Raw genomic sequence first — 14,381 nt, 5'->3', positions numbered from 1 at the left:
CGGCACCCTGGACCTGTGTACCAATTTTCATGATGATACGAGTTCAATAAAGCCATCAAAAAGCCAAACGTATTTTTTCATGGCGAGGAATTGATGGTCGCCGCGTCGCCACACGGACGCCATTACTCGTAGCTTCACAGTCTTCATAATGTAGCTTCACCAACTGGTTCTGAATGAAGTTGATGGGGCAAAGTATGTAATTTTAATGAATCTTAGTTAACTTCCTGTTACCACCAGGGGGCGCTATGAGTTACGTGGGAAGTTAATATATCGGGACGTTCAGGGCGGAGCCATCATCATGTCCAGCAAATTTGAAGCTGATTGGATGAAGTATGTGGGCGTGAGAGCCACTCGTATGTACATGGCGAGCACGCCAAAGTTAGTTGAGCCCTGGCAAACACGCCCTTTGACCTACGGATGCGCAGAGCACAACTTAAGCTCAGCTAGGTCTGGAGATGTTGCGTACCTAATTTGAACTTGATCGGGCGAACGCTGTGGGAGGAGTTAATTTTAGGCGGTAAAAATCAAAACCAAAATGGCCGACTTCCTGTTGGGTTGAGGTCATGAGGTCAAGAGGCTTTTTTGCATATGTGGGTATAATACATATGTGTACCGAATTTTGTGAGCATAGGACAAAGTTAGCAAAATTCCCTATGGGCATTTTTGGACTTTGTAGGGGGCGCTATTCCGCCATTCTGCGTCGACCATGTGCGACCACCCAAAAATATTGAATTTCGGATGAGGCCGGACGTCCGTGCAAAAGTATAAGCATTTTCGCATTTGGGAAAGGGGCGAAATTGGGGCACGAAATGTCGGAAAAATAATAATAATAATAATAATAATAATAATAATAATAATAATAATAAACATTACAATTTCAATAGGGCTTTCGCCAGGCGACTTGCAATCGCCGCTCGGGCCCTAATAACCAGTTCCACCTAGCCCCAAATGCTTCAACATTCTCTTCATGGCCAAATGAATCTAGTAGACCTTGGTAAGGTAGGTGCTGTTAGGCCTCTGTGTTGTGTACCCAGTCACTGCTGAATTCCCACCAGGTACAGTACACATAGATGCCCTGAAGTCCTATGCCTATGAATACAAACAGATTTTAACACATAGTCCCTTTACAATATAGGGCCAAAAGTGAAGGTGCATGGGGTCTGGAGCACCAGGCAGGTTGCCGACTTTGGCTTGTTGGCAATCCAGAGCTGGATTTTTTTGTTGGCATGCACCAATCTGATACACCACATTTGTATTGTATTGTTGGTATTGTCCACATCTGTATGTGACCAAATTTAATCAAATATAGTTTCCTGGGCATTCGCTGAGTTTAGAAAATATTCACTAAGTGAGCACAAACTAAACTAATGTAACTAGGTGCTATTAACCGTTAACAAAATTCAAATTTAATTATAAACAATTAAATGTTGATGCAGTGCCCCTGTACACGACAGGGCTACAGGATAAAGTAATAATGCAGACCTGCCTTAGTTGATATAGCACTTAAGTTATGCAAATAATTTTTACAATCAATTAATTTACTAAGATCAAAGTGAGTTTCAGTACACCTGGGCTTTTGGGGGCCCCTGTAAAATCCTTCTGAGCCAGTTGCCCACTTTGCCCAGTTGGTAATGCAGCCTTGATTAAAATGAGGTGTTTCCACTATATCAATAACTGACTCAAATAGCAGCACAATCCTTCACCTCACACCTGTGATTGTTGATCTAAAATGGCAAGTTACATCAAAACAACTTGTATTATTATTATTATTATGGTTATAAATTGCAAAGTGCATATACTGTTTACACTGTAAACATTAGAACATTCATGGTCAATATTTTGTACATTTCATTTCATTTTCTTCAATTTAAAATCTAATCCTGTAACAGCTACTTTATATAAATTATTATACAAAAACACAGTTTTTAATGTGATTCAGGATTCTTTAATTTTGTGTATATTTTTAGTGTCATGCACCACAACACTTGATAAAAAAGATCTCAATTACTTCCATATTGTAATCAGGCTTGGGAAGGTTTCCTTGGAAATTTAATAGCTGCATATTACTAGTTACCCTATTCAAAATGCAATAAGTAACGTAGCTATTTCATTCATTCAACCAAAGTAATGTAACCTATTACATTTGATTATTTTTTATTTGATTACTTTTCTAATTTTCTGACGAATGTTTTCAACTGTTAGGGTAAGTGTACCTAAGTTCAGGTCTTTTTCATGGATACTGACATGATTTATAAGGGAGATAATTTCTTATAAAGCAAGACTTAGCTCTCATTTGATAATGTATTCATTAGTTTTGTAATTAGTGTAGATTTTGGAATATAACATAAGGATATCTTGTGAAAAAAGTCAAAAATCTTGCATGAGATTAATTGGTACTGTGACACCATTTAAGCTTATGTCATGATTTTTTTTTAAAATATTGATTTCAAAGAATTAAAAACAGCAATATGTATTCAGTTACAGTAAAAAGTAAAAGTTCAGTTAAAAATTAGGGGGAAAAACTTGAGATGTAACCCCCTTTGTAATCATCAACATTATCATATATAACTGTAATTTAAATAAACATTTTACTCAGTAACTGTACCGAATTAGTATTGATGATACAGATGTTACATTGATGTGTATGTGTGTGTGTGTGTCTGTGTGTGTGTGTGTGTGTGTGTGTGTGTGTGTGTGTGTGTGTGTGTGTGTGTGTGTGTGTGTGTACGTATGTGTGTTATAATTTTTTACACGTGCATTATATCTGAGCAGGCCTCTATCTGATTGCATAATGATATACAGAGAGGCCCATTTAAGAGCCCCCCTTGGCTATAAACAATGTATCACGCAATCCTATTTATTAAATGCAGCCTAAATAAACATCACAGTGATCTCAGTCTGACACAGTCTTAAAAAAAAAAAACATCAGTAAGGCGGGGTTATTGTAGACTACTGCATTATACTGCATTAATGCTCATGTAGCCACATGCTTTCAGTGTGTTTCCATCACTGAGGCCACCTCTAGTGTCCAGTGCGGCTCTCTCTCCCTCTCTCTCTCTCTCTCTCTCTCTCTCTCTCTCTCTCTCTCTCTCTCTCTCTCTCTCTCTCTCTCTCTCTCTCTCTCTCTCTCTCTCTCTCTCTCTCTCTCTCACACACACACACACACACCTCTGCAGACCTTCTTCTGTCTCCTCTCACGACCCGTCCGCTGCACCCACAATTCCCCGCGCCAGGACAAGATGGAAGAAAGCAGCGACCGCCGGAGAACAATGTTTTGGCAATAAAAAAAAACCCTAAAGCGGCGACTACGGAGGGATTATAGGCACGATTGAAACCAACTGCGGTCATGTGTAGGTAAGTGGGAGACAAAATAGGCTTTTATTCGAGGCGTGGGCTGTGTTTTTTTTGTCGAGATATATGCAGAGGGGTTGTGTGTCTGGGCGCAAACGGGGGAGATGCGGGGAAAGCCAGCATCATTGTTTCTGTTGCATGGGCCGTAATGCGGGTTTTCAGTCGGGGGCTAGCAGCTAACTAGCTAGCTCATGGCAGCTTGATTGTTATAAACACAGCTGCCTTGGCGAAGCTCACACTCTTATTATTTCAACTCAAGTTCACATGTTACGCAGCCGTCGAGGAGCGTTTCGCTGGATAAATGTAAGCGGTAAGCATTTATCCGCTTGTAATTACTGCTAAAGTTAGCTATCAATAAATAGCGCCAGCGTCGCTCGCAGCCAGACAGATTTGATTTCACGGGCGTCATCAAAGCTTTGGGAAACCGGAGAATGGAGCAGTCTGTGCCGCTGACCTGGTTTTAAAGCAAACTTGGTGTTTAATTTCACCTTCTCGACTGTTATTATAATCCACAACTGGCTGGTTCATGTTATTTGATGTTGGGACTGTATCCCTTGTCCCATATTATACGCGTTTAAACAGCCAATATGTGCGTTAACAGCATCCAAACAAGGATCCTGTTTCATCGTTAGCTATAGCCTCATAGTAGCACTATTTAACAGCCTAAAACGGTGTGTTACTTGGCTCATAACGGATCGGAAATGAATTAATTTACTTAAAATGCGGTTTGTTTTAGACAATATTGCTTTGAATGTTGGTGCAACTTTCTTTGAATGGACGATTTTGGTTTGTAGGGCATCGTAGTCGATTGTTTTGATTGAGACCTCAAGATACGCTGATTGTGTCTCATTGTGGCTATAGCTAACTATGCTAACTAGCTGGCTAACTATTATGCATCACAAAAGCTCATCCGCTTTCTTGTGAACTGAGTGTCGCGTAGCCAAATGGTCGGCTGGGTCTAGATTAAACAATAAATCCTCCATCCAGTTGTTTTCCGTGCTTGTTTCGACACACGTCCCCCCTTTTACTCACCCAGCTGCCTCAAAACGAGTCAAATGTCTGACTGGATTTGACCTAAATATCGTTTGTTTTAGGCAAGTGTACTGAACCGATTAATTTGCCAGTATTGTAAGCATTGCCGCCAGCTTTTGCATTCATGTTGGGTTATTGGCCTTATAAAATATGGCATGTGGTGTCGTCCAGCTTGCAACAAAGTGTGAAAACAATAGGGAAGTCTGTCTATAAGCTATTAAGCGATTGTACTGATTTTATTTTGGCTATAGTCCAAGTCACATGTGGAACAATATGAGATGTGGATGAAATATTTCAGAGGCCACCTTTTGATGTTTCTTTTTGCCATTTTGAAATCACAAAAGGGTGTTGTGTTTTTTTTATTGCATGGTGTTTTTAACTTTAGAGCCACTTAAAACCCATCAACATAGATTGTTACCCATCCTCAATGAACGTCTATTTAAAGCTGTTATCCAGATTTTTAAACTTAAAACTGTATAGTAAATGATATAGAAACATTGCCTTTTAACTTCATAGCAACTGCATTCATTCATCTTACAATAGAACTATACTTGATGGATAGTGTAGACCAAACTGGGTACTTTTACACTTAAGCTAAGATGGCTGTCCTCATTTGATTTTGATATGTAATTTAGTTCATCATAATGTTTAGACCTATTTTTTATGTTACTATCTCTTCTTGTAAGGCTAAAATGCTGATACATAACACACAATATAAACGGCGTGTATTCATTTTGGCGCTCATTTTTTCAATATTTAACATTATTACAACCTCTGTATTTCAAAGTTGTGGCCAAGTGAGGGACTCGGATTTTTGCAGTGGTGTAAATTAAATGTATTTTAAGGTTTCCAGTTAGTGTACACAGAGTTTCCGTTGGGTAAAGCCCAATAAATCCAATTAAGTAATTAATGGGCCAATGAGAGGAAATTCAAAAGAACATTGAACTGTACACAGTGCTCACAGTAAGGTCTTTGTAGCTGACAAAATGTACTTAACTGCTAAGACTTGTCAGAAATGAGATCTTATGAGGACAATATGCCAGTTATATTGGATTGTAACTTATTTCTTCATGTCTGCAATTATCTATATTTAACATGACATTTTCTGTCTGTGTTTTTTTTTCAGGATATTCTTTTCCTGCATTCCTTTTTAGATTTATTGCCCTCCTTTTCCCCTGCACACAGAAAAAACACCACCATGAGTATTATCCAAGACAAATTAGGCAATGAGTTTTTGCGCAACGGTGGCATGGACCCCAATTTTGCACCAGGTATGCTTATGTTCAGCCACCTGCCACCAGTCACCAGCTTTACAAGACTGACCTCCCAGTCTGTCATGGGCGAGCTTCCCCAGGAAATGATCCTGAAGAAGGAACGTGACTCGCCCCCAGAACACCAGGGCGCGACTGCTGTGAACACTGGTGGCTTCCTCCACAGTATGGGCATTAAGCAGGAGCGGCTAAGCGAGCTGGATTACCGAATGCCCCTCTATAGTGGAGGTGGAGGCATAGGGGTGAACTGTGCTGGAGGGGGCGTGGGGAAGAGTGGCACTGACATGCCGGACATGTCTTTCGGCAACCACCACCAAAATCACCAGAACATGCTCCTGCATGATCTCAGCCTCAGCAACGTCCGTTCTCTTGGTGAACCGGTGAGTTGAGATTGTGGTTCTGAATATTGTTTCAAGTGATGTATTGCTCCTATTTTGTTGAACCTTTTTTTGCATAGTTTTCCCCCTCATCACATGGACAGGAATTGTAATGTACATGCTTTTATTTATAGGTGTTTTTTTGCTCGGCTTTTGTCAGCCATCTATAGACTGTTGTATATTTAATTTGTTGTTTGTTTTCAGATGTCTGGAAGATCGGGTAAAGAGCCAAAAGAGTCTTCAGGGAGAAGAGGGCGCAGGAACAATGGAGATGGACAGGGAGGCAAAGCCAGAAGGAAACGCAATGATGCTGCAAAGGTAATCACAATTATCCTCATGTCCGTCATTTCATCAGAAAATTATCTCTTAAGTTGGGGAGATGTGTTCTTTAGATGAAAAATATCCCATGCCTTTTGTGTCTACAGCCCTTAAATTAGTTTGAATAGTACTATCATGGGGTCAAATCAACAGAATTTTAGTATTCTTGTAACACCTGCTCCAACTACTTGAAGTCATAGTTTTGTTCTTACAGGCCATGATGTTGGATGCAGATGGATCCTGCCTGTCCCCCAACTCAAAACCACATATCTGTGAGCACTGTAACGCTGCCTTCCGCAGCTCCTACCACTTGCGCCGACATGTGCTCATACACACAGGTGAGAGACTTTCACTGCTTGCTGATGCTTTACCTTTTCTGTAGACTGTCAGTATTATCTCAGAATTAAGTTAAAATATAGTTCAGGTCAAATATCTTGTTTACCAGTTCGTCACTGGCTTTGATCTTTGACATATTTGCTATTGATCAAACTACTTGCTACTTACTGTTGTGTGATGAGAGGTTCAGAAGCAGTGTTAGATCTACATGTCAGCTACTCCATTCACCAGACACACCATTGTTCTCTTTGTGTTCAGAGCTTGTATGCTGAAAAAAATGTAAAATGCACACAAGACATAGAAAAGCAGGCACTATTTGCTTCCTTCTGCTACTGGACATCACAGAAGTTTGATAAAATATACAACCCCAAGTGTATTTGCAGGGAATGTGAATGTGCAAGTTGAGGGATAAGGCTATGTTAGCAAAAGAAAGGAAATATAAAACACAATTTACTATAAATGAACATAAAACATCAAGAACAAAATACATGTCAGACATGGAATAAACTGCACTCTTCATAACACTTACTCATCTCCCCTTCACCATGAGTGCTTGAGACCTTATTCAAAACCAGACAATCGCTAATGCCAGGTATGACTCAATGATTACTCATGTGTTTCTGGATGTCTTAGTCATTCTCTTTGCCGGGAATTTTTCACTAGGCTCTTTGAACTTGAACTCATGAATGATTTAAAGAAAAACAACCATAGTTTATTTTAAATCATTTCCCTGTTTGCTGCTGATTTCTTGCTGGTATTTAATATTTTTCTGTAAATGGGCCCTGTTATGTTCTAAATACACATTTCACATTTGCTTTAACATGTTAATAAACTGGATATGTAGAGTGGACTGTTATGTATGCGAGTCATAGGTCTTACTTTACTTTGGGTATTCAATGAACCGGGTGTGATAAAACACCACATGTTCATTGTTATTGTAACCATACGGTGAACACAATTATATGACAGGATGAGCAATAATTAACGTGATGAGTGGATGGTTGTATATTCTTGATCGCACAGGTGAGAGGCCTTTCCGATGCAGTCAGTGTAACATGAGCTTCATTCAGAAATACCTGCTACAGCGGCATGAGAAGATCCACAGCGGTGAGTTTCACTCTCAAAATGTATGGCATGATTCAAGTTTTGGGTGGGATATATTATTCATATTACAGTTTTTGAATATGAAGTAATGAATGTTTTTGAAATTCCATGAATATGACGTTTACTATAGTGTTTTGGAATGAATGCTGTTTACTTTGTTATTAGTGTCAGTTTATTGAAATTTCAAATCTTGACATTATCAATACTGTCTTTTGCAGGGGAGAAGCCTTTTAGCTGTGACCAGTGTAACATGCGCTTTATCCAGAAGTACCATATGGAGCGCCACAAAAGGACACACAGCGGCGAGAAGCCATATCGCTGTGATACATGCCAACAAGTAGGCAACATGTAGTCTTTTTACTAAGTATTTTGCTCTTTTGCCTTTATTTCAATTTATTCTTCTTTTTTTTCCTCTCATGATTCAGTGGTATAATTCTCCACATTACTCATTTAAATCCCTTTATAGACCTCTGTCTCAATACATTGTTTTCTGTAATTTAAAAAATTGTTTCATACTACTTCTGTCAATTCAGTGTGGAAACTCAAATTGTGTTTCTCTCCTTTTTATTTTGTGAACTTTTAGTTTTTTTCAAGAACAGACCGGTTACTGAAGCACAAACGGACTTGTGGAGAAGCCATAAAGAAGGGCCTGGACCCGAACATGCTGGAGCTCAGCGAAGCAGAGCTAGGCCAGGGCAGCTATTCACTCACTCAGGGAAACTCTACCAGCTCCGGACGCAAGAGGGCCAAGTCCAAAAATGGTGAGGGCGGTGAGCGCAAGAGGAAGAAGAATGCCTCGGCATCAGTGGCAGCAGCCTCGTCGTCTGGGGGGATGGCCCGTGATCTGGGCTTGCAGGACTTCGGCATGGAGCACCCCTCAGGGTCTGGCCCCACCATGCAGGGACGTACTCCCAAATTAGTGTTTAAAAAAGCTGGCCGCAAGGGCCTGGACAAGGGCCTTCTCTCTCTGGAAGACAGTACTGACGGACAAAAACTGTTGGGCCAGAAATCTGGCTCCATGGATCATGTGGAAGGTTCTGGCCTTGACAACATTGGTCTACTCCAGGTAGCTGGGGCCAACAAGCAGGGGCCCACCACCAGCAGCAACTACGATGATGCAATGCAGTTTGTGAAAAAGCGACGCTACCTCCATGCAGTTAACAATGACTATGGAGCCAGCTCACTGCACATGGCATCCCAGGGAAGTAGTGTAATCCAGGGCTCCCTGGGGCCCGAACCCACACTGGCAATGCTGGACTCGTCGCCTTTGGAACTTAAGCATGACAAGTCTGGCATTCCAGATGAGGTACTGCAAAGCCTGCTGGACCATTATAGCCATAAGCCAGATGGGACACACCATCATGATGTGACTTTTGACCTGTCAGACCATCCACACCATGTGGACCTCCAGCCGGCAGCCCCTGTTACTCCTGAGTTGGAGGACGATTCACCCAACGGTGGTGATAAGACGGCAGTGATGAGTGAGTACTCAAAGTTCCTCCTGCAGGCCCTGGAGCGCACCAGCCATAGTGGACCCTTTCCCCTCCTTGGTCCAACGGGGCCTTTCCCACTCCTGTCCAGCAGCTCCAGTCCCACAGGGCCCTTGTTTTCTGACAAACATGGGTACACCACATCCCCACTGGATTGTGGCTACCCGCCTGCTGTCTCCTCCCCGCTGCCCATTGTCGCCCCTTCATCAACTTCCTCATCGTCCTCCTCCAAATCCCACTATGGCATGCTCGTCGGCTCCCCCTCCCAGGCAGGCTACCACCTCACCTTGGAATCTACTAGCCACCAGCAGCTGACTCCATCTCAGGAACTGACCGAGCAGTTGGAGAAGCAGCACTCCCCCGGAGCCTTCAACCTACCTCCCCAGGACCTGACTGCCTCGGCAGAAGGCTCCAAGGGGCAGCAGCCCAAGGCTGGAGGGAACACTGCACCCACCAACGGTTCCAGCTACCCAGACCTGTCCCCACTGAACCCCCCTAAAGAACCCACATACCAGATCGAGAACTTCGCCCAGGCCTTTGGCTCCCAGTTCAAGTCAGGGCGCCGGACCCCTCTGAGCTATGGCAGTGATCCTGGGGCAGAGGTCGACCACCGAATACGGACTCCAGTGTCAGAATTCTCAGGGTATACCAGTTTGTTAGCTGACGTCAGTGAGCCAGTGAGTACAGGATCAAAAACCCCGACAAGCCAAAGTTTCAGATAAGGGTCAAACGAGGTGAATCCAGTAGGGGGCTGTTCTGTTACTGTCCATACAGTCCCTATACCCATCCTAATTTTGTTCTTGTAGCAAAGTTTTGTTTTTTAAACACTGCCATTAAATGTTAATACAGAAATGACCAGGGAGGGTCTTCCATGGCCTCAAATGCAATTTTTTAAATATTCTCATTTTTATTATGTATTTAGTCGCTTAATTTTTGTTTAAAAGTAGTGATTTTGATATGAACGTAAACCGTAGATTTAAATGTAATTTAAAACATTTAGAGGGTAGCTATGAACTTGCTTGAGTTTTTTCTTTTTCTGAACCCTTGTGTTTTACCAATCATCATACCATTGTAAAGTAATAATGAATAATGTTGATAATTTCAATAATAACATTTGTGGCAGGGAAAGGCCCAGAATTCAAATGGCAAAAAAGTATATATTGTCTGTTACAAGAAACGTATTAACTCAGGAAATAGGCAAAATTGTGTAATAAGACTTTGTATTATGAGATGCAATTAGCACAGTTTTTACAGGTGTACTTTGAAACTACAAAGCTTTGATTTTGTTTTTGTGTTTTTTTTTCCGTTTTTTTTTAACTTGTCAGGACAACAAATTACAATACATGATGTTTGGTTTCTACTGCGTGTAGCTTTGTCGAGATTATGGTACTGTTGTGTCAATGAGAAGACATCCACATTTCTTTTTAGGAGCCACATGTGTACACGAGGTAGTATGAACTGTAGTGGAGTTTAGCCCATGGTGCACACACAGCACGTTCTGAAGCGAAGAGGATGTTGGAACCTACCTGACTGATGTTTTACAGGAATACTGTCAATTGATTGAGACTGTCTAGCAATGCACTCCTTTGTTTGTGCCCACCAGTGGCTGGTAGAAAAAAAATTCTACTCAAACATAACTGGGTATTGCCGTTATGGCTGTCTCAGAATGCAATGGACACCAATCCTTGATATTTTCATCATGCTGTTGTGATTTCCTTTTTTAAAAACAAGTCACCACTTTTCTACTTCACTCCTTGCTGTTCCTTTTTTTGTCAATGGAATCAAACAAGCACTTTTTAAACAAATCATCATTGGAAACGACAACAACCCATTCAATTTGCATATGTGATAAGTGATTATTATGCTAGTGATTATTCATTTTTAAGAGGAGAAAACTGTGAACGGGTCGGGAGGGAGGGAGGTGGGTGGGGTGGGCGGGCCGGGGGGTTTGGGAAAGGAGGGCTGGATTATTGTTTAATGGGGTTTGATAGGGGTTGACTAGGCATGACCATGGGCATTTAAATGTATTTTGTTGCTTTTTCTTAAGGGTAGAAGAGATGGGTGGGGGGGGGGAGATTTTTTTTTCTAACGGTTTGTCGGGTGATGTTGTAAAAAGATGATTTGCCATAATTTTGTTATACAATATTTTGAGAGTACCTCTTTGTATTTAAGTGTTTTGAGAGACGGGCTGACATGCTGGAAACCTTTTATCTTTAAACCCACGGGTATATTTGATGCATACCCAAACCCTTTTATTTATTCTCCACTACCCACAACAAAACTCACAAGCAGATATTTTTCGGCAAGTAATCACCGGACCTACACCCCTACTCCCATCCCCTCTCGTTTTTACATTTTTTATTTTTTTAACCCCCACCATTTTAATAATTGCAAGAAACTGCAACAGTAATACAGCAAAGAAACAGAAAAGTTAAGTTATACAAACTTCCCCTCCCCAAAATGCAGCCCTGCACTCACAAGAATAAACAATGGCCTTCTTTGTCTTCCATGGCTAAAGCCAATCTATCCCGGCAGCCAGGGTTGATATTTAATTTAGTTGATTTCCTGTGAGCCGTACCACCCCACCACCCCCCTTTCCTTTTCCTATGTCTGTGAGCTCCACAGCCAAGAGACTTTGAAGCTGCTCAGATCACAGGGAACAAAGACTGACTGACCAGCCACTTCACTCCAAACACACACTATGCTTTTTAAAGGAGAGAGAAAGAGTGGGTGAAAAATGGAGAGAGAAAAAAAGACAATACGATTGACCTAAATATACCTCATATCACTAAAGCGTAAGAAAGCAGGGACACGCATTTCATGTATGTAGTGGAAATATTTGTAGTATAGGTTCAACATATTGTATAATCATTTAACACTGCCTGTGTTTACAGTTATAGAGCAAGTGATTCGTCATAATGCAAATGTCTTTTTTTTCTTCTGTAAAAACATCCACGCCAAGCAGTGTTGCATTCTAGATGCCTCATAGAACATTCATTTTTCTCATGTTATATCCCTTATTTTTGTTACTTGCCATAATGTGTTTTGATATGATCTCTAGAAGGATATTGTTTACAAAAATGTACAAAAACACTAAAAATGTGTGTTCTCATTTTTTTTAATTTTTTTTTTTTTTTGAGTTTTCTCCAGTATGCATGATAAAGAAATTTTTGTATGGCTTTTTTTCTGTCACCTCAATACCAAATTTTGTAGCAGAAGCCTCCCCATTCCTTTGTCTTATTTGTTCTAGACCCCTTGTGATATGATTTCCCAGGCTATACCTGTTATTGAGATGATGAACGGATTAGAGAAGCCAATAAAACTTTTTGTTACAAAAAAGTAAATTGTGTGTGACTTTTACCTCTCAAAAGTCCCCAATATGGTACAAGAATACAATGTGATATCTGTCTGTCTTACATTGGTGTAGCCTAATAATTATATTAGATCTGCTGTATTACCCAGAAATAAATTTAGTTTGCATTTTTAGCCAAAATTATTTATATATGGTTGAGCAGAATGTATTTTATGTTAATGTTCGTTACATTTAGTGTCCTGGTAAAGATTGCAGCAGCACACGTGACATTTAAAGGACCAGTCTGTTGGATTTATTGGCATCTCGCGGTGAGGTTGCTACAAACTGAATACCCTGCCAGCTCCCCTTCCAAGTGTGTAAGAGAACCTATAATGACAGCAAAAAACCTTCCTTTAGCACCCACTGTAAAAAAAGAAGAAAAAAAAGAAATAGAAGTTCAACCATTGTAATGTCACCCACTGAATTGTAGAGTTCTATTTTGAAGCCTTAAATTTGACATTTGACTGCCACCATCTTGGATTTTTTGAGCCAGAAGTGATGAGAAGTGACCATAATTGGATTAGAGGGTGGAGCTGACCCTAACACTAGCTGCTAGTTTGGTTAGCACAGTGCATTTATATTCTATGGTTAACTATAATAATGCTAATCCTAATTAATTTTTCACTAGGTGAAAAACAGGTTTAAAACCATTAAAAATGTACTTACAGAAAAAACAATATACAACTCCTAGGCAGACCAGGAGACAACCAAACACTGAACAAGACTTTGTTTGGTGGCCAACATGTTACAACTACCTTACATGAACTGATAACACACTGAAATAGTGGCAGCTATGCCTATACGTGTTTGGTTTGTCCCTTCTGGGCTACTGTAGGAACATGGCAGGCTCAGTGGAAGAGGACCTGCTCCTTATGTAGCTATAAAGGGCTCATTCAGGTAACAAAAACACAATTCTTATTTTCAGGTAAATACACACTAATTAAAACATACTTTGGAGTATTATATTCCATCTCTACCAAGCGTGTTACTTAATTACACACAGCACCTTTAACATACAAGACAAATGAAATATGAAGAGAATAATGGATTACAAAACACATGGGTTAAGAAGTAACCAGGTAAGCTAATGTTTCCTCAGGTTGTCTTTGTAAATGCATTAAAACACATCACAAAAAAAATGAAATATTTCAGTGTGGTTACGTTCATATTTGTGTGTGCCCTTCTATTTTCACTTCCTTATTTTCAGTATACCTTAATATTGACTATGGCCATCTCCCAAAATCAGTACTGACAAATGTGAATGCCACATGATGTATTTACAACTGAAGAAAACAAAACCAGCATTTGGTACTCAGAGCGCTAACTGAAGCTCCAGCTGTCCTATTGGGATTCTGAAATACCTACACTTTTATACATTTAATCAAACTGGACTTGTACCTTGCATTTAACCTCCACTGTTATATAATTTAATTGCTGATTGCATGTCACATTTTCATTTTTGTACTTAGATTTCATTCACTTCATTTCTTTCTCAATGGCAAAGTTTTACAACTACTATAATTCTACTCTGATTGAAATTTAAATATTATTTTGTTTTTTATTCTATTATTTATTGTTACCTTGCTTTTGCTTTTTTTTTAAAAAATGTTTATGATTCTATGTTGGATTTGTGGGAGCAGTTTGCCATTGTTGCTCACCTTTCCTTTTCTGACAAGACTTAATGAAGTCTGCCTCTCACTGGGATGTTCAACCAGTGATACATGAAGTAAAAGTGAAACCACAATTTAAA

General features: G+C 40.3%; 1 protein-coding gene across 1 annotated transcript; it reads left to right on the top strand.

Moving 5' to 3' along the window:
* The first annotated feature begins 3,248 nt into the window (after positions 1–3,248).
* znf281b (zinc finger protein 281b) lies at positions 3,249–12,578 on the top strand. Its single transcript, XM_062443015.1, has 7 exons — positions 3,249–3,354; positions 5,510–6,034; positions 6,236–6,349; positions 6,564–6,687; positions 7,709–7,792; positions 8,008–8,126; positions 8,373–12,578. The coding sequence occupies exons 2-7, from the start codon at positions 5,582–5,584 to the stop codon at positions 9,999–10,001; spliced, it is 2,523 nt and encodes an 840-aa protein (XP_062298999.1). The 5' UTR covers positions 3,249–3,354; positions 5,510–5,581; the 3' UTR covers positions 10,002–12,578.
* The last annotated feature ends 1,803 nt before the right edge of the window (positions 12,579–14,381 follow it).

The sequence above is a fragment of the Scomber scombrus genome, chromosome 21 (genome assembly GCF_963691925.1).
Source record: "Scomber scombrus chromosome 21, fScoSco1.1, whole genome shotgun sequence".
NCBI lineage: Eukaryota > Metazoa > Chordata > Actinopteri > Scombriformes > Scombridae > Scomber > Scomber scombrus.
The sequence above is the reverse complement of the archived record's forward strand: the minus strand, read 5'-3'. Positions and strand labels throughout refer to the sequence as shown.

Bases quoted from the DNA above. Each gene is read 5' to 3' on its own strand.
- znf281b (XM_062443015.1), top strand. From the start codon at position 5,582: ATGAGTATTATCCAAGACAAATTAGGCAATGAGTTTTTGCGCAACGGT. The intron at 6,350-6,563 runs GTAATCACAATT...TTGTTCTTACAG, and splicing joins AACGCAATGATGCTGCAAAG to GCCATGATGTTGGATGCAGA. The intron at 6,688-7,708 runs GTGAGAGACTTT...TTGATCGCACAG, and splicing joins ACATGTGCTCATACACACAG to GTGAGAGGCCTTTCCGATGC.